Consider the following 18,812-nt stretch of genomic DNA (forward strand, 5'->3'; position numbering starts at 1 on the left):
AAAGTTTTCAGTTTTAAGAAAAACTATGAAAGAAAGTAAAAGATCCCCACAGTAAGGACCTTGTCACAAAAAAGTTACATAATTATGGCATTTCAGATTTAGTGATCCCAAAAGGTAGTCTATTAGTTATTTTTAGGGACACCAACTCAAGAGAAATGAAACGGAAGAGAGGACAAACAAGGTCACTGAAAGATATCACACTGACATCATAATAGTACAGCAGATTTCAGCAGCTCCAAATATTACTCAGTATTCTTCCAGTTTCATTTAAAAAAATGTACGTTAAATAATACTGTAATTAATATTTCAGAGTATTAAAGGCAGTGGCATTCATTTATTTCCCTTAAAAAGCATCTACAGTACATCTATACAGTTGGACATGGACACAATTGATATAGATGAGACATAGAGCTTCTCCAGGAACAGGCTTGTAAATATAAGGATTACATAGAGCATGTAAAGACACTAAAGGAAACGCGGATTGGAAACACAGTGACAACACGATAGTCCTAGACGGCCGTGGTCAGGTTAAAGGTGGTGTTGGTAGCAGGCTGGTTCTTTCACGGATGGGGAAGCGGGTCTGCATAGCTGCCAATGTCTGGTGCCACTCTGTCCTTTTGGCCGCGTAGAGCCAGGAAGCGTTGCACCACCACCGCCCAGTCTGTCACACTCTCCACTTGCACCTGCCCTCCAAGGCTGGGCATCGCCATGGGCACCCCTGCACGACATACGCAGGACAGAGCCACGTCGTCAGCACAGTAAATGACATCGCTCGTTCGTTCGTTTGTTTGTTTTTTTTCCCGCAAGCCGAGCGTGGGTACTCGCCCTCGGGGAGGATCTGGGTTCTCCTGTTCCCTCGCAGCCAGCTGACGGAGGCGTGGGCCGATGCGTCCAGAGAGCCGGCGTCAGCTGCCCCTCCTGCTTCCTCTTCCTCCCCCATCAGATCCTGGCCCTTGGACGAGCACAGCTTCCCTGTGGAGGCCATCGTGAGTTGAACACGCAATGAAGTTAAATGCACAGGTCATGTGTGCTATAGAGCACAGGGTTTCATCAATATTGAAGTCAAAAAAAGGGTCAGCTTGTACCTCTGTGTTTGCAGAGAACCTTGATGTGCGAGAAGAGGCTGGTGAGAAGATTGAAAGGTGCAGGCGTGCCGGACTTGCGGCTCATGTCCCTGATGAGGACGGCGCGGCCGAACTTCCACTCGGTGTCTGACTGCGCTTGGATGCGCTGGTATGTGTCGCTCATCATGGCGATGAGGAGGTTGACCAGCACAATCACCGTGACAACCAGGTAGACGCCGAATGCCAGGTGCGCCAGGGCGGTGGCTGCAGCAGGCGAGCGCTCCAGGGCTGGGATGTCCTCCTGCTCGGTGAGGCCAAACAGGGCATAGAAGAGCAGAATCGAGACGTCCAGGGGGGTGAGCTCCTTGCCCTCGCTAGGCCCCGCCCCCTCGGTGGTGTTCCCATCCCCGCCCGCCGGATACACGGGCTGGCATATGGCGGCGAGGCTCAGCGAGAAGGCCGTGTGGAAGAGCAGCAGGATGACGGCGAAGCGGCACAAGTCCTTCATCAGGTCCCTGATGATGATGGCCCACGGTCCAAACAGGTGGTGAAAGGTGAGGAACTCCAAGAGCTGGACGAAGCCCAGCGTCATGGCCACGGCCAACAGGACGTTGCGGGCGAACAGGAAGTGCGCGGAGCTCAGGGGCCACTGCTGGATTGCCACGGCCAGCAGGTGGCAGAGGAGAGCGGCGGCAGAGAAACCCAGGAGCAGGAGCCTGATCCAGGCCAGCCCTGCCCGCTCACCGGGGTGACTGAGCTCCGACACCAGCATTCCACACAACCAGGCCAGTAGGAGCCACTCGCACCAGCAGGGGAGCAGCCGGCCCTCGGACAGAGGGCACACGGGCGGGTAGACGATGGTTAGGATAAAGAGGGTCAGGAGGAAGACATGGGACACCAGGTGACTCATGAACTTCACTATGGGAACGGCGCTGAACCTGTGCAGAGAGCATACATACAGAACTGTTCTGACCAGTAGGATGTGGTCTGAAACCTGGCGGTTTATTCAAACAGAGCAAATGGCGGCGACACGTGACGTGTGCGTGCTGACTGGGGTGTACCTGTGCTTGAGCGGCAGAGAGAGGGCCAGCCACACAGGTGGGCACAGCAGCAGGCTAAAGAACAGCAGCGAGGACCTCCAGGAGTCCCACTGCAGGCCGCCGTGCCACACCTCCGTCAGGTACTTCTGCACGGCCGGGTGGGCCACCACACCCTTCTGCCTCCCCTCGATCAGGCAGTCCAGCACGCTGGCCCCTCGGTGGTCCACGGCCCGGAGCACCAGCCCCGCGCCCCTGCCCTCGACCGAGGAGGTCAGGGTCAGGAGGTCGGAGGCCACGGCCTCGCAGTGGCGGGCGGCGGCTTGCAGGTCGACGGAGCGTTCCTTCTCCCTCAGGGCAGCCAGGGCGAGGGCGCGGGAGAGGCGCACGGCTGTGGTGAGGGGCGCCGGCGAGTGGAGCGCCAGCTCCTCCAGGGCCGTGTTGGCGTTCAGCCTCCCACAAACCATCAGGTCGAACACAAACTGCAGGCGATAGATGTAACACACACAAACGTCTGCCAACGTGGAACAAGATCTGACCCTTCCCTACATCTTCTGCTTTGGGAGGCCTTGTCTCACGCAGGAAGGCCGCATGCAAGCCATAGCAGGGTTGACCCCAAGCCTACAGGATTCCCTTCTCATTTACAAAACCTTTCAAGGACAACAGGTACACAACAACTTAGCTATAAGGTTCAAAACAGAGCATGGCAAATGCATATTTGTACATAGTGGCTCTATATATTTAGGAACAAAGATAGTAGTGAAACGCTTCAGAAATGTGGGTAATAATAACAGACCAGCCCACTGGTACAGTTCTTACCTTTAAAATCACATATTACATTTGGAGGCTAAACACAAAATACAGACACAATCTGCACTAAACACAAATCTACATGACAGCAATAGCGTCTACACAATCTAAACACAATCTATGTGACGGTGATACAGTGCAAATCCACACAATTAATTAAGTAAACAGAAGTTGCAAAGCACACTATCGATTAAAATGACAACTCCACATGGCCTTCTTAACCAAGCCCAGTGTTGGCACACCTTCTCAGAGAGTGTGAGGGACTGCAGGTGAAGAGGGCATTCATAGGTCCCCAGGTGAGCAAAGGTGACCTAAATGCTAGCCGTGGATTTACCCCATCATAACGCTGCTCACAACATGCTCTGGCCAACACTCAGTGGTACAGACGGACTCACTCTGAGGTGGGAGAATGCTATACGCCATTCAATTCTGCCACCAGTCCAAGAAATAAACTCAGTTATTGTAAAACATTTTGTCAAACACAAGGAAAGAGAGCAATGTCCGAGAAACCAGCAGTTTTTCTCGAAGATGAAAGGACTATTAAGAATTGTACAATACTGCCCTCTACTGGGCATAGTAAGTCAAGACGAGTGTAAGGTCTGGACCGTAGACTTAGTAAGTCACTAACACCAGTTGCACATGGACTGCACAAGAACAGAAGTGGAGAAAAAATGCGGCGAGGTGTGAGAGTCATGTTGACGACGTGGACCTCACCTTCCTATCCTCGAGCAGACGTAGCGTGTTGTTGTCATGGCGGCGGAGCAGGAAGCCGACGGTGGCCTGGTGGTTCTCCTCGGCCGCGTACTGCAGCGGCGTGCGGCCGGCTTGGCACTCGGCCCGTGTGGATGCGCCGCTCTCCACCAGGAAGCGTACCACTGCCAGGCAGCCGGCCTTAGATGCGTAGTGAAGGGCACTCCAGCCGCTCTGGCACAGAGGGACGTGTTAACCCAGGCTACACACCACGCCGCAGGACAACAGAGGGACGTGTTAACCCAGGCTACACACCACGGCGCAGGACAACAGAGGGACGTGTTAACCCAGGCTACACACCACGGCGCAGGACAACAGAGGGACGTGTTAACCCAGGCTACACACCACGGCGCAGGACAACAGAGGGACGTGTTAACCCAGGCTACACACCACGGCGCAGGACAACAGAGGGACGTGTTAACCCAGGCTACACACCACGGCGCAGGACAACAGAGGGACGTGTTAACCCAGGCTACACACCACGGCGCAGGACAACAGAGGGACGTGTTAACCCAGGCTACACACCACGGCGCAGGACAACAGAGGGACGTGTTAACCCAGGCTACACACCACGCCCGCAGGACAACAGAGGGACGTGTTAACCCAGGCTACACACCACGGCGCAGGACAACAGAGGGACGTGTTAACCCAGGCTACACACCACGCCGCAGGACAACAGAGGGACGTGTTAACCCAGGCTACACACCACGCCGCAGGACAACAGAGGGACGTGTTAACCCAGGCTACACACCACATTGCAAGACATCTGAGATTTACATGCCATTGGCCTTCATCACCAAATACCTTAACAACCATAGAGTTTGCTAGCAAATGCGATAACTGATCAATGGGAATAAATAAATATTTTGCTGTGAATATATCAGCTCCACTGCTCTTAAAGTCATGTGTGGGGAGATTACAAGAGGCCCGAGGGCATACGCCACAGTGGCGGTGCCTGTCTCACCTGGTCCGTGTGGTGGATGTCAGCACCCTGGCCCAGCAGGGTCCTCACCGTGGCGACGTGGCCATGGGCAGAGGCCAGGTGCAGGCACGTGCGCCCGTGCCGGTCCCGCAGGCTTAGCAGGGAGGATGACTTACTGAGCAGGAGGCCCACAACGGCTGCGTGGCCGCTCTGGGCGGCCAGGTGCAGAGGGGTCATGCCCTGGAGACGCACGCACATTCCACGCCATTATGTTCCGTGAAATCATGTGACCATCTGACTCATTCATGTGCATTTATTCATTTAGCAGGTGCACTTATCCAGAGTGTTTACAACAAGATGGAACAGATTTTATTTTTATATATTATAGGTTCTGTTTCAGTTTTAAAGGTGATCGTGCAGGAGCCAGACATTTTCAGTAGTTTCTATTGCCCCAAAGATATATCTCAATATACACAAAGAAATACTATCTTGCGGTTTAGATTTTTATCACAAATTAAAGGATTCTTTTCTTTCATATATGTTTTTACTTGAATTGATAATGAACAAAAATGGGTATAGGTCTGTGTGTAGGTGAGTGTGTGTGTAAGGAAATGGTTTGGGGAATATTGCCTCAGAGTTTGTCTGAGCATCAGCCTGGACTCCTGGAGAGTTGAGCAGCAAACGCACCACATTCTCATGACCCGACCGAGCTGCTAGGTGCAAAGGAGTGTACCCTGACTGCACACACCCACACACACACACACACACACACACACACACACACACACACACACACACACAACAGAAAGATAAACCCAAACAGAAAACAGAAAGGTCTGTGTATGCGGCCCAGCCTTTGCCAGCCATGGTGTGCATGTATGAATGCGTGTGTGCGCGTGTGCCGTGGGGGAATGAGCGCCGGCACCTCGGGAGGGTGCGGCTGCCTCCGCGTAACCTCTCTGCTGCTGCGTCTGCCTGTGGGAGGCTCACTGCGGATAGCTGCTGGCACCTTGGTCAAAATTTCCCTGACAAAGTCCACTTGTCCGAAACAGGCGGCCACGTGTAGAGCTGTTAGCCCTGTCTACACACACACAGAGACACACACACAGAGACACACACACAGAGACACACACACAGAGACACACACACACACACACACACAGAGACACGCACAGTTATTCAATTTCCTTTCCATTCAATACCTACTGTGTTTACAGACCCAGTTTCCAATGGGTGTGTGATGTAGGAAAATGAGATTAAATCGTATCCCAGAAGCCACAGTGGAGCACACACACACACACACACACACACACACACACACACACACGCACACGCACACGCACACACACACGCACACGCACAATGTGCTCACATACACACATCTGGCTGTGGTACCTTGGAGCTAGTGATCTTCAAGGAGACATTGGCTTTCAGCACCTCCAGGATGTGTGTGTGTCCATTCCGGGCAGCCAGGTGGACAGCGGTCATTCCGTCCTGCGGAGACACGCCACCATGGGACGCTGTGCCGAAGTTTCCACGCATAATGCGTGCTCTCAAGCATGGCACGAATCTGTGCATTCAGAACTGCTGCGTGAATCGTCCGTGGTGAGACCCCGTGTCGAGGTGTTTACAGACTCACTGAGTCCTCCTCTGTGGCTGAAGCGCCTGCATCCAGGAGGACCTTGGTGACCTCTGTGTGACCCCCGCCAGCAGCCAGATGCAGGGGACATGACCCATTAGCCTGCATGGACAGACAGCTCGTGGTGCTTTACAATAAGCGTGTGTAACAGCTGTCTGCTGTAAAGATGCCTACAAGAATAAAAGCTCAAAACCAAGTTAGTGAATGTTATATGAATGTTTACCCAAATCTAACTTCTAGCATTCGCAAGCTTGTACAAGCTTGTATTAGGTTTACCTGCAGTTACAAAATCTCTTTAAAACAATAAAATATAAAAAATTAATGTAAGCTGTCAGCCCACATTATATTCTGAATAATTTCAATGTGCAGAATCTTATCCTGATGCTTGGTGTTATATGGATTTGGCTTGACTTGATATGCTCAGAATCAACACCTGATCTGGAAGAACTGTGTAACCTTTGCCCTCCTGACCTTGCTGTGCAGCGTGGCGGCACCTCCCTGGGTGAACCTGAGCAGTTCGCGGGTGACGGCCACGCTGCCCTTGGCGGCGGCGATATGTGTGCACGTGGCTCCGCCGGTGCTGGCCAGCGTGGCGAGCTCGGGCCGGTGCTTCAGGAAGAGCCTGACCACCTCAGAGTGGTCACTCTCTGCAGCCAGGTGCAGAGGGGTCTGTCCGTGCTGAACGCACACACACACACGAACGCACACATACAGTAACCCATATTCCCTGTAGTCACACTTATTAAAAGACTAACGAGAATCAAGCAGACCGAAACGGAGGGGTTAAATACTCACGATATCCGTGGCAGTGACATCAGCACTGAGGTTTAGCAAACTGCTGCACACGTCCAGCTGCCCACTGATAGCGGCTAAGTGCAGGGGGGTCTGCTTAGTCTGGAAGGAATAAAACACGTTTGACGAAAAAGAGCCGAAATTTCCATTACTGGTTGTTGGTATGCGACGAGGCTGAGAGCAGGCTGACCAGGGAGAGGGCGTCGACGCTGGCCTGGTGGGCCTCCACCAGCAGCCGCACCAGATGGGCGGAGCCGGCCTGCGCGCTCAGGTGCAGCGGGGTGAGGCCCAGCTTGGTCTTGGCGTTCACAAAGGCCTTGTGGGACAGGAGGACGTCGGCAACGTCGTCGTGGCCCTGCTCGGCGGCTAGGTGCAGTGCGGCTTTGCCTTCCTGCATATGGAACGCCACACGATGCGTCACGTGATTGGGAACGCGGGTGTCACGTGACCAGTGACGCTGAATTCGGATTACAGAATGCAGTTTGACCCGGGCGAGACCGTTGGGTTCTCACGAGGACACGGCAATTTAAAAAAATACAAAGCAATCTGCTGCCCTTCTTCCTCTTAATGCTTACGTCGCATAATATTGTGCTACTACTCGCAAATTTCTAGTAGAAAATCTCAAGAGCAGACTGGCTGACTTTCCGCAAAGACAGTCGGCTGTGGCGATCACACAGACCCAGAGCCTACAGCCAGGGCTACTTTATCTGTCTCACCTCATCAAAGACGTCTACTCTGGCGCTGTTTTCCAGCAGCACCCGCACCACGGCCGTGTGGCCTCTCTTGGCTGCCAGGAGCAGCGGAGACCTGCCATTCTGTTTCATACACACATACGCACACACGTACGCACACACGTACGCACACATATGCAAATCCATGACAAGAAAAATAGTTTGGTCAGACAGACAGCCTTCTGAAGTAGTGAGACGGACACAGAGAGGTTCCCCCATCACTAAAGACAAAGAAGGCTGACAGGCAACCAGCTGACCACACAGACGCTGGCGTGTCAGACCAGCCCAGACGCCTGTTTGGGCCTGGTGCGCCAGTACCTTGGCGTGCTTGTTAATGGCCATCTGCAGGCGGCTGCTGGTGACGCTCGCGAGCATCTCGCGCAGGACCGCGTCGTTACCCACTCTGGCGCAGTAATGGAGCGGAGTCTCTCCTGCCTAAGGAGTAATAGAGACACGGGGACGCACGCTAAACACGCTAATGCACGACAACACACACAAACACGATAACCAAAAAGCCTGGTTCGCTCTGATGGGTGTGGTGGTTGGGAAAACCCTGTGGCTGTTGGACCAATTATTTAGCCTTTTATTACACAACCCTTAGACAAGCTATTCAGCCCATGACTAGGCTGAATGTGTCTGGTACAGCTCGCTGACTCACCTGTCTGGTGGCGGCTGTGATGTCAGCATTATACTCCATCAGGGTCCTGATGATGAGGACGTCCTCTTCATCTCTGTGGAGCATGTCCTTTCTCAGCTCAGCTGCCAGATGCAAGGCGGTCTCGCCGTTCTGCGAGGATACCACACCATCTCTCACCATTTTGCAACGCGGCCCGTTTTGCATATTCGCAGGTGAACATGGCTTTGTTCTTTTTCACATTCTCCGCCTTGCTAACCTGGTTCTCTTGTTGGGCACAGAGCTCCGCCTCCTCTCGGCTCCTCTCATTGGTCAGACAGTTTAAGATGGCTTCCACCATGTGGGCGTGGCAGTGGCGCACAGCAGCATGGAGCGGGTTCTCCCCTGCCTGAGAGTGTACAGAAACAGACAGGCATACAAACCAAAAGCCTTCAGTCAGTGTGGTAGATTGCCCACACTGATTAACGCTAAACTCTATCTACTGAATGATTGACTGATTAGTTGAAAAAAGAGCCAAGTACCCATATCTAGAACTAAAACTAGAACTAAAACTAAAATACCACCATCAAGCACTGTTCCCTAAACCATTTCTGCACTTTATTTTCTGAGTATAGGCTCTGTAGTTATCCTAGCAAGGCAGGAGACACCCGTCTCTACATGCAATATAAATAGCACTTCTTCACCAAGCTGTGACGTTTTGAAAAAGCCACTTATATTTGCTCAGTCTCATAAGTCTTTTCTGAGTCCATCACCTTGGACTGGCTACTACCATAAAGAAAGCGTGTCGCTCTACAGTGACAGGACCTGTGTTCTGGCACGGCGTTTCGTTCGAGACGGGTTTGGGTGAGTACCTTGGATCTCCAGGTGAGGTCAGCGCCCTCCTCTATCAGAGCTCTCATCATCTGCAGACCCCCATGGCGTGCGGTGACATGCATCGCCGTCTCCCCGTTCTGACCCAGAGACAGACAGTGGACTGTGAGAGTGCTTGCTGTACACCAGTGACTCCTGATCCACTCTTCAGGCTGCAGACATTTGAATGAACTGAAAAGGTACGATAAGAACCACTGAGGGTGTGAAGGGCTCTCCTGACCTCCTGCTCTGCGTTCACGTCCGCTCCACTCTTCAGCAGCATCTCGGCCACCTTCTCTCCTTCCTTCACCCTGGCTGCTATGTGCAGAGGGGTCTCCAGAGCCTGCACACGGGACACAGGACCGGGCACCTGAGTGATGGAACTGCTGCTTAATGAAGGCTTATTACCGGCTTGTTACACCATCAGGGGACTTGCGAGGCACGAGCTTCATTACACTCGAGTATGAATAATATAACTCGATCCTTGAACTGAACAGAACAGAACTGAACTCAGTCCACCCTGGAATAAATCAAATAAGGCCCACGTAGCCAATGAAGTGTCAGAAGAAGCCGGTTACCTTCCCCCCTCCGAGTTGCACCTGTGCACCGAATCCCAGTAGCACCTGCACCACAGCAGGCTTGCAGTGCTGCACGGCAACGTGGAGCGCCGTCAGGCCGTCCTTGGTGGTGGCGTCCACGTGCGCCCCCTTCAGGAGCAGCGACTTCACCACAGCCGCGTGTCCCCGCTTGGCGGCCGCGTGCAGGCACACAGCACCTGACTGCCAGCGATAAAAGGAGATCAGGACAGCCGTGCTACCGATCCGACGGTAAACAGCCCCGCGACTTTGAAGGGGCCCTACCTTCTTGGGCATGTGTAGAGGCACGCCTTTCTTTAGGAACGCCAGGGCAGTCTCTGGGTGGCCACACTGGGAAGCAATGTGCAGTAAGGTGCTACCATCCTGCACCAGGACAGAGCAGGCAGACAGCCCATGACAACGCGGCACTATTCCCTCATAACAACCGCAGCCAGGTGTTTGTTCAGTGTCAAGTGACTTCGTGAAAGTGTGAGGGGGCAAATCACCTTTGTTCTTGCCAGCACGTTGGATTTAAACTTCTCAGTGAGGATCTCAACCACATTGGTATGGCCACGCTCTGCTGCGATGTGTAGAGGGGATCTATCCATCTGGAGGAAAGGGACAGAACATGACAAAACCAGACCGTATACTGTCCGGCGGTCTACTGCGTGTTACCACTGGAATAGTCTGTGAAGTTCACGTCTGTGCTGGGTTCCCTGATGGAAAGAAACACTGTATCTTTACACTAGTGGCTGTGAAACCCCAGCTGGAAGACTTTCTTTATACCGAGGTTTTTTAAGACCTCCTGGGACCTCAAACTTCTCCAGGGACATTTTCCCTACAGCTGTGACTGTGCGCTAAACACACGTGCCAGATAAATGACCCACGGCCGAGTAGAAATGACCTTAATGGGACATGGTTCGATGAGGTTCTGGCGCAGTGAAGACTATCTGCCTCATGTCCCTTGCTCTCACCTTGTCTACGATGTTGGGGTTAGCTTTGTTCTGGTAGAACAACTTCAGCATTGTCTCATCCCCTTCCCAGGATGCTATGTGAAGAGGGGTCTGCCCTTCACCCTGCACGAATGAACCAACATCGCACAGTTCAAGAATCCCAACTCACTTCACTATTCAAGCATAAGCAGTAAGCTTTTAAATCTAATGTATGTTTTTATTTATCTACAAGCATCTGAACGCAATTAATTCAATTTCCCAAAGCCTTGGTGTATAAAGCTGATGTCACATATTTGTCCCCTTACATTTTGGAAATCAAGGTTTGCCCCAAACTCCACCAGGACCTTGGCTATTTCAACGTCCTTACGTCGGCAGCAGACGTGAAGGGCTGTGTCTCCGACTCCCTGAAGGCAGAACACAGTTACAGTCCAAATGACCTGTTTATCGCATCCTATGGGATGATTTTGCGTATTGTAATACTAAGGTGATGTTACATCGACGCATCGCCGGTGAGGTAAAACCGTGGGATTAGGATTAACAGTAGTGGCACAAAACATACTACATGACAGTAACATAATCTGAGATCTTCTAATTGTTAATAATAGTGTATTACACTTATCTGTTCATTTAGCTCAATGTCCATCATCACCTTATGCCCAAGCAGCCAATGAGAAACTTCAGATGGGATATTTTTTCACGTTACACTAAGCTGACTCTTTTCACAATAAATACTAGGTGAAAAATGTATTGCTTAAACAGAGAAAGTCAAGCAAAAATGTAATAAATAACAATAAATTATCCTTTTGCTTCAAAAGTGGATGCAAAGATTGTATCACACTGTGATTAACGTTCAAAATGGCTGCAGGGAATAAGAAAATGATCAGAACACTTGTGACATTAATGCGTTGGATGAGGTATTTGAGGTTTGTGCTAGAAAAAATAAGTAGACTATTATTAAAACATTGCTTTTAGAATTCAAATATATTCAATATTTTTTGTATTTCAGCTTCTTATGAATTGAAGAACATAAAACATTTACCATTAAAACTGAACTGTCTTAAAATCCACTGAGAAGGAGGTACAAATGGTAACATTCTCATACTTGGGTGGTAACTTCAACACTCAGCCAAACAGAAACCATAAAGTGCTAGCCAGGGGTGATATGACTCTGTAAAGCACCACACGCTATTCTCATAACAAAACCCTGGTGCGCTTCCCATAGGAGAGAACTAGCGCATGACACTGAGCTTAACGCCATTGTTCCATTCACATAAACCATAATTAAAAACAAGTTTATCGACTGCTTCAGCTGTGCAATGGCATGAAAATAAATAAATAAAGCAGAATGACACTGCCATTACAACACATCTTGAGAAAAAAAATTAAATTTCATCACTTAAATTGTTTTTTTAGAGTGATCACTTCATCTAAAAAGCAAAGTTTTCCCAATTTGGTAGAACTATGACTCCATAAAAGTGTTCAAGGTGGAAACCCAATAAAAGCAATTAAAAAATCCACAATATTTCACAGACGCCTTTCATTACAAAATAAGGCCTGACAATTACCCGTGCTCTTTCATTTAGAGAAAAGCGAGAAAGACAGATCTGAATGGAAAAATGAAATGACTTGATAGTTGGGTGCAGGGCACTCTGTGACAGCCCTTACCGCTCTCTGGGCTTGGAGCTGTGGCTCTGATTGGCTGGAGAGGAGCTCCTTGACGATTCCGACATTCCCAGCCTCGACAGCCAGGAGCAGCGGAATGCAGCCATCCTGGATGCAGCGAAACGAACAAGAAGAGAGAGAAACCCGAGTGAAAACAATGAAAGTGTTCATCTGATCATGTCAGAGGGCCAAGGCCAAAGAGCTTGCAACAACAGAACCCTATACGTCATCAAACGATGCCTGTTGACTAATTACTTAGCCATACAGCCATGAAGAGAGCTAAAAGTTAAACAGAGCAATGAAACTTTGGCAGTTGGCACTAAAGGTGCATTTCATATTCAGAGTTGGGCCTCTCAAAAAAATGGTTAGATGAATTAACCCGACCTGTCCGTCATGCAGAGGGCCTGAAAGACTTATTCTCCGTACTTTCTCCCGCTAGGAAAATCCATTACACTTTTGAATAAACACACCTCCCAAATTATTACTTCAATAGTTTCGAATCAAGCGCATATTAAACCAGAGAAAGCCGCAAAAGCTGTTAGTGACTGTGTGGGAGGGCATGTATGTCTTTAATTAGAAAGAGGTCTAGGAACAGAAAGCCTGGGAACTGGCAGGTCACGTGGCTTACAGATCCGGCCTTTACCTTGTCTGCAACAAGTCGTGCCTCTTTGCTGGAGAGTCTGAGCAGGGTCTGCACAGTGCTGGGGGAACCAGTGGGCCGGGACGAGGCGTAGTGCAGGGGCAACTGGCCCTTGGGCTGGAGTTTAAAGACAACATGGATCAACGGGCCAGCGTGATCAACGCCTTTAATTAGACATCGATTCCTCCTTGGGGTTGCCTCTGAGTGTACAATAATTTATTCCAATTAGAACAAAGAGACATATTCATCGGAGAACTGTTAGTGCTGCCAGTAGTATGTGTTGCCTACAGTGCCCCCTGCAGCAGCCTGTGGGAGGGGCAAACATGGCCCTCAGCCTTGGCGTGATGTGGCGGGACTTTTCCGCCACTTGTTTTGCATGCAGGTGCCGTTTCCCATGAAGACCACGGAGCTGTTCAAAATGCCGTCTATCGTAAGAGACCAACAGCACCAATCTCCCTTCTCTCTCTCTCTCTCTCTCTCTCTCTCTCTCTCTCTCTCTCTCTCTGTCTGTTTCAACCCGTCACATTTGTATATTCTGTCTAGAAAGGATTATTCACAGTAGGATAATTTTAAACCTAATAATTGTGATGATATGCCCAGGGACAATAGGAGTGATTGTAACCATTACCGTTAAGTACAGTATGTCTCACCCTATGCAAAGTCTGCCAAAACCTTCTGGTGATATCTAATAACGGGTTCAGTTACATTCTGGGTTTTATTGTCGTGTAAAAGCCAAAGGCTCAAAGCCACAGGAATCCTGTCCTGCTTGGTCTTTTTGTGTGAGAAGGGTCTTCTGGAAGTGAGAGGCCTGAAAGTGGATGCAAAAAGGATCAAGGAATAAAAGGAAGGGGCACTGAGTGAAGAGCGCACTGCATTTCCCCCCAACGCACAGACAAACCACCAGACAAAGGGCGGGAGACAGCGGCGGTGGAGAAGGGGGAGGTTGCGGGAGAGGGCAAAGAAACAGAGTGTGTGTGCAAAGGAATAAAGGATGACAAATGGAAGGAGGTGATCTCACCCCTCCGGGAGCATTGGGGTCTGCTTTTCTTGCCAGGAGCTTTACGATGTCGTCTTTGGAGTGGGCGGCAGCGACGTGCAGAGCTGTCCTGCCATCCTGTGGGACGCGGCCACAGAGTCAGCGGAGCTTCGGGTCTCCGACAGCCAATCATAACTGGGTTGTGATTGTGTTTGCTCTCGCTCCCCAATCTCCTGCCTGAGTGAACTCCAAGCAGTTCAAAGTTGCGCGGAACAACTTAGGCAGGAAGACGAAGTTGGAGGGCCAGAATGCTTACTACAGCAATATTACAGGAATGCTTATATCAACATATCTGCTGCAATTCAACTTGTTTCATAGCCAGATCTGTGGTAGATGCTAGAAAGATTAATGTGCAGACTTACTTTAATTTCTCCACTCAATCAACTCATCCAGATAGCCAATTGCATGCACAACAGACATTCCGGTGGTGTGACCTAGGGCGACGAGGCCATCGAGACTCTTATAAAAGAGGGAGGGTTGCTAACCACCCCTCACAGAGGCACTTGTTAATGTTACGCTTGTTGTCTCTTGATCTAGTTTAAACGTTGCCACGTCAAACACTTCCGCTTCAGAAAAGCTACAACTCAAAAACATTTTCCAAGTAGGTTTTGCCATATGACAGTACCACCACTTAAGAGTGTAAAAGATTGTATTATAATTGTATTATACCCTTAACCTTGTTATTGAGGTTTGAGCTGTACCAAAACCTACCAAAACCTACTAAAAACCCCTCTATTAAAGGCTAGTCTACGCAGATGCTGCCTAATATAGTTTGGAGATTTTATCCGTTCTTTCATTTTTAATGTCTGTCTCACTCCGACTATTTCCTCAGCATGACTCCATTTTTCATTTTAGTCTGTCACTTATGTAACTTCATAGTGAGGTAAACCACAAAGAAAACACCCCAAATATCTTCATAATACATATGCGTACAAAACTCCTGTGAGAGGTCCAGAGCAGCTGGGCTAATAGGTGCTGCGGATTAACTGCTGGCCTGGACGCAATATGAGCCACTTATGAAGGCTAAGCAGGGCCCGACATCTCCATGAGTGGATTCCAAGGACATTGCCATGCCGACACCAGCGATGGTGAATGAGAGGTGGGCCGGAGGGCTGTTGTAAAAGGCGACTGTGGCGCACCTGAAACAACTGACACAGTAAAATGTAATCTTTGTTGTGCTTGGGAGTTCCCCCTCATCAACCCCCTTCAGGATAAATCTAGCACCAAAAAAGGTGGGACCCTTCATTTTAACCTGGCTTATTTAGCTTCCTTTCCCAGCCAGTGCCTTGGTGCTTTTAACCTCTTAGGGTTATTGCCATATATAGAAAACAAAGATAATTTGCCCAGTTATGACGGTGTTGTCAAGTAAAATAAACTTTCATTTCTGAAGACACAAATAATGTTCTGCAAAAAAAGAGAATTCATCAAGTTCACCAACTCCAGCAAGTATGATGTCTTTTTTGCAAATGTATCTATCCACACTGAGAACAGGGAGTCTGGCCAGGCATTAACAGAAAAATATCAACTCTGTTTTTCTCATCCTGTGGGTCTCAGCATGCCACTGAAGCCACAGAGAGTGCTGGCATGGATGCACGTGGCCTCCTGACTCCTGAGAGGGCGAAGCTTATCCTGGTTAGTCCCTCAGATGGCATGGCAGCCTGCTCCAAAGTACCCCGGACCAGGCAAGGACGACTCCTGGCAACACCCAGGCAGTACCAGATGGCATTTATGTCCAAGTTCCTACAGAGATTGATTCTACCCATTAGAGTGGTATGCTCAAAAACAATAACCAGTGTTTAAGACTGAAATCCAGCAGTTATGGAGAAGCATCCATCCAGTAAAATCAGAGGAGCGTTCAGCTTTGCGAATGGGAGGTGGGTCTGAACCCTGGTTGTGCCACAAGCTGTTTGTGCTTGGAGGATCTTCTCATTGTCTTTGGGAGGGAAAGTCAGTCTCAGCCTCTCATTTGATGCTAGTCTGACCTCTGCAAGGTCACATGTTTAGCACCCTGTTCTGAACCAATTGGCTGGCAGTGTGAAGAAAAAAAACAACAACAGCAAACTGGGGTTTTGGAGGTCTTTTATAAAGCAGGGAGAGACTTATTACACTACAAGAACATCCACAAAATGAGAGGACCTAATTCAGAGCTAATACACTGCTTTCTCTCTAGATATATACGGCTAAAATCCAAATAAGTGAATTGTTTCTGTACAAATAAATCTCTGGGGTGTTCACTAAGGGCTGCTGCTTGCTCTAGGCTTCAGATGAAACTGGGAATGTACCCATGAGCTTTATTAATGTAGGCAATCATGGGTAAATATGGGACATAATATAAAAGAGCTAGATATATTGTTTGTTGGAAGCACATTTCAGCTGACAGAAATTTTAGCTGACAGAATCCAGTTGGAAACAGACGTTTTATAGCACACAGAATGAAGTTAATGACACATAATTCCTGATTTCTATGTTATAAAATTCCACTAATTGTTTTCTGGGGTTGATCTAGGATAGCAGATCTCAGTTTAGCTGTTAAACCTCAATTAGCTGTTAAAAATCTTTCTGAAGCAACACTGACAAACTGTTATTAAGAATTTGATTTCCCTCACTTCAAATGTTCTTTCTGTGAGACCGAGGCCTGTGGTTACTGAATCATGGTCCACATCCGTGACTAAAACTGCACTAAACTAAATATGAAGCATTTTAATGTGGAAATGTGCATTTGCCTGTTAACAAGCACTCTTCTGAATTCATGCTGAAAATCCCATTCTGCGCAGAAAACCTTCTCAGGCATCCTGCAGATATGTGAACCTTATTCTTCCCTAATCACAGAGGATTGGGTTTTATGCCCTCGTGCAGTGACAGATGCTTTTATATGCTATTTTCCAGTCACTGAGTGGACAACATGCCTACTACCCTTATTTGTCTACATATGGACTTTCCCTATAGACAGGAAGCATTCACGAGTGGAAGCTCTTAAAAGCAGCATAAAAAAAACCACCCTGGTTCACGATCAAAGAGCTGAAACACAAGTGGTCATTTAAGTCACACTAACACCAGAGCTAAGATGCTTTGCGATGATAAAAAAATATTAGCACATGGAAATTGTTATATCTGCTGGTTGACTCCCTCTGTGCAGTTTTAAAGCATTTGGTAATGGCTTTGACTCAAGGGTTTGTTTTTTTGGGCGTCAGACACAAAAAAGAAGCATCCCCGAGACGTTCCGCTGTAAAGGTCAGCTTTAAAACTCACCACTCTCATTACCTCTCCTACCCTCATAGGCAAATGACCTTTTCCTAGTGTTCTATCGCCCTCTGATGTCAACCTCCTCGACTATTAACACCATGCCCACTGGCTGCCATTTTAAGCCTGCCTTTGCCACAGTTGTAGATGCTCAGAAAATGACAACGATTAACTAACAATCAACTACTAACAGCTTATTAGCTGCATTCTATAAAGTACAACGCAAGTCCAGGTTTCTCTTTGGCAAACAATAACACTTTCACATGACATTTGGGAATTTCCAGTGCATACTGCCTGAGTGCGGACAGCAAAACCATCGGTAAGGAATGACCATCCATGGAGCACACTGGAGACCAGTCTAACAGCACTATGCATGCTGGAAACACTAGTTTAGGCAAGCGCTGAAGAACATCCACTGCTCATTCACGTAGTCACTGGGCACTTTAATTTCCTGCCAGAAACTCTCCTTCCATTAAGTCACCCCGTTGTCCACCAATTAACGGCATTTGGGCTCAGTGGGCTGGGCTGTGAAAAGTTTCCTTAGCACTGAGTTTGTGTGGGTCTTCACACTAACTGAGCCCAGAGTTCCGCAGCCTTACCTTAGCTTTCTCCGCAGCACTAATCCCCAGCTCCAGCAGTCTTTCCACTGCAGCCAGACGGTTCTCTCGCACAGCGATCATCATAACACTTAAGCCCGACTCCTTTAAAGGAAAAACAGACAAACTCTAATAGAATCGTGCATTTCAGGGCAGTCACAAGTGCAAATTGTCTTTGATGAGGTATTCCACACTGAAGTATGTCACCTTGCACACTGGTCTGTGTTGATGTAGGTTTAAGCTAAATTTACACTGGTTCAATTAACTTATATACTTGTGTTTTAAATAGCACGTTTTTCATTACAGTTTATTTCAGCTTAAATGCACTGTGGGTAAACAATACAAAAACAGCTGCAAACAAATAAACTCACCTCGTCAAACTGGAAGACCTCTGGGTCTCCCTTGTCTAAGGCTTTAAGCGTTTGTTCAAGTGCAATCCATTCTCCTCTCAGAGACAGCTGCAGTAGGCGCTGCACGCTCCCGGAATTTACAGAAGTTATTTCTGACATCTTCTCAAACTACTGACATCGTCTACGTTTCTGTGGTTTAAGAAGTAGAGTTGAGAACCTTGTGAGTTGTTCGTTCACGGGAAGGTCTCTCAGGCGACATTCGCTCCTGCAGGTACAGAGGTGTGGGGAACCGCTCCTCTGGACTCAGTAGGAGGTCATCACGTCCCACTGACCCTCCCTGTCCGTGTCTCCTGACTCCGCCTTAGCAGATACCGTTACCCTGGAATCGTCAACCAAGTCGAAATGAGAACTTTAGTGCACTTCAACAAACAAACAAAGCTCATCTAAGGCAACTGCGGTGAATTACTTAATTTAATAAACACAAGGAAGCATTGTATGAAGTAATAATAATTAAAAAAAACCCCATAATATT

General features: G+C 48.8%; 1 protein-coding gene across 1 annotated transcript; it reads right to left on the bottom strand.

The window, feature by feature from the left end:
• Positions 1 to 314: 314 nt before the first annotated feature.
• trpn1 (transient receptor potential cation channel, subfamily N, member 1) lies at positions 315 to 18,640 on the bottom strand. The gene is made up of 29 exons (XM_035524928.1): positions 18,302 to 18,640; positions 17,934 to 18,035; positions 14,077 to 14,172; positions 13,062 to 13,175; positions 12,422 to 12,526; positions 11,062 to 11,160; positions 10,778 to 10,879; positions 10,310 to 10,411; positions 10,089 to 10,187; positions 9,807 to 10,007; positions 9,470 to 9,571; positions 9,231 to 9,329; positions 8,639 to 8,767; positions 8,404 to 8,532; positions 8,064 to 8,180; positions 7,731 to 7,829; positions 7,205 to 7,405; positions 7,018 to 7,116; positions 6,694 to 6,900; positions 6,223 to 6,324; positions 5,979 to 6,077; positions 5,509 to 5,664; positions 5,214 to 5,321; positions 4,626 to 4,823; positions 3,626 to 3,835; positions 2,126 to 2,583; positions 1,086 to 2,002; positions 826 to 972; positions 315 to 718 (listed from the first exon to the last, which is right to left on the bottom strand). Exons 1-29 carry the CDS (start codon positions 18,437 to 18,439, stop codon positions 561 to 563), a joined length of 4,893 nt encoding a protein of 1,630 aa, XP_035380821.1. The 5' UTR covers positions 18,440 to 18,640; the 3' UTR covers positions 315 to 560.
• Between the last annotated feature and the right edge of the window lie 172 nt (positions 18,641 to 18,812).

Source organism: Electrophorus electricus, chromosome 4, assembly GCF_013358815.1.
Source record: "Electrophorus electricus isolate fEleEle1 chromosome 4, fEleEle1.pri, whole genome shotgun sequence".
Taxonomy (NCBI): Eukaryota; Metazoa; Chordata; class Actinopteri; order Gymnotiformes; family Gymnotidae; genus Electrophorus; species Electrophorus electricus.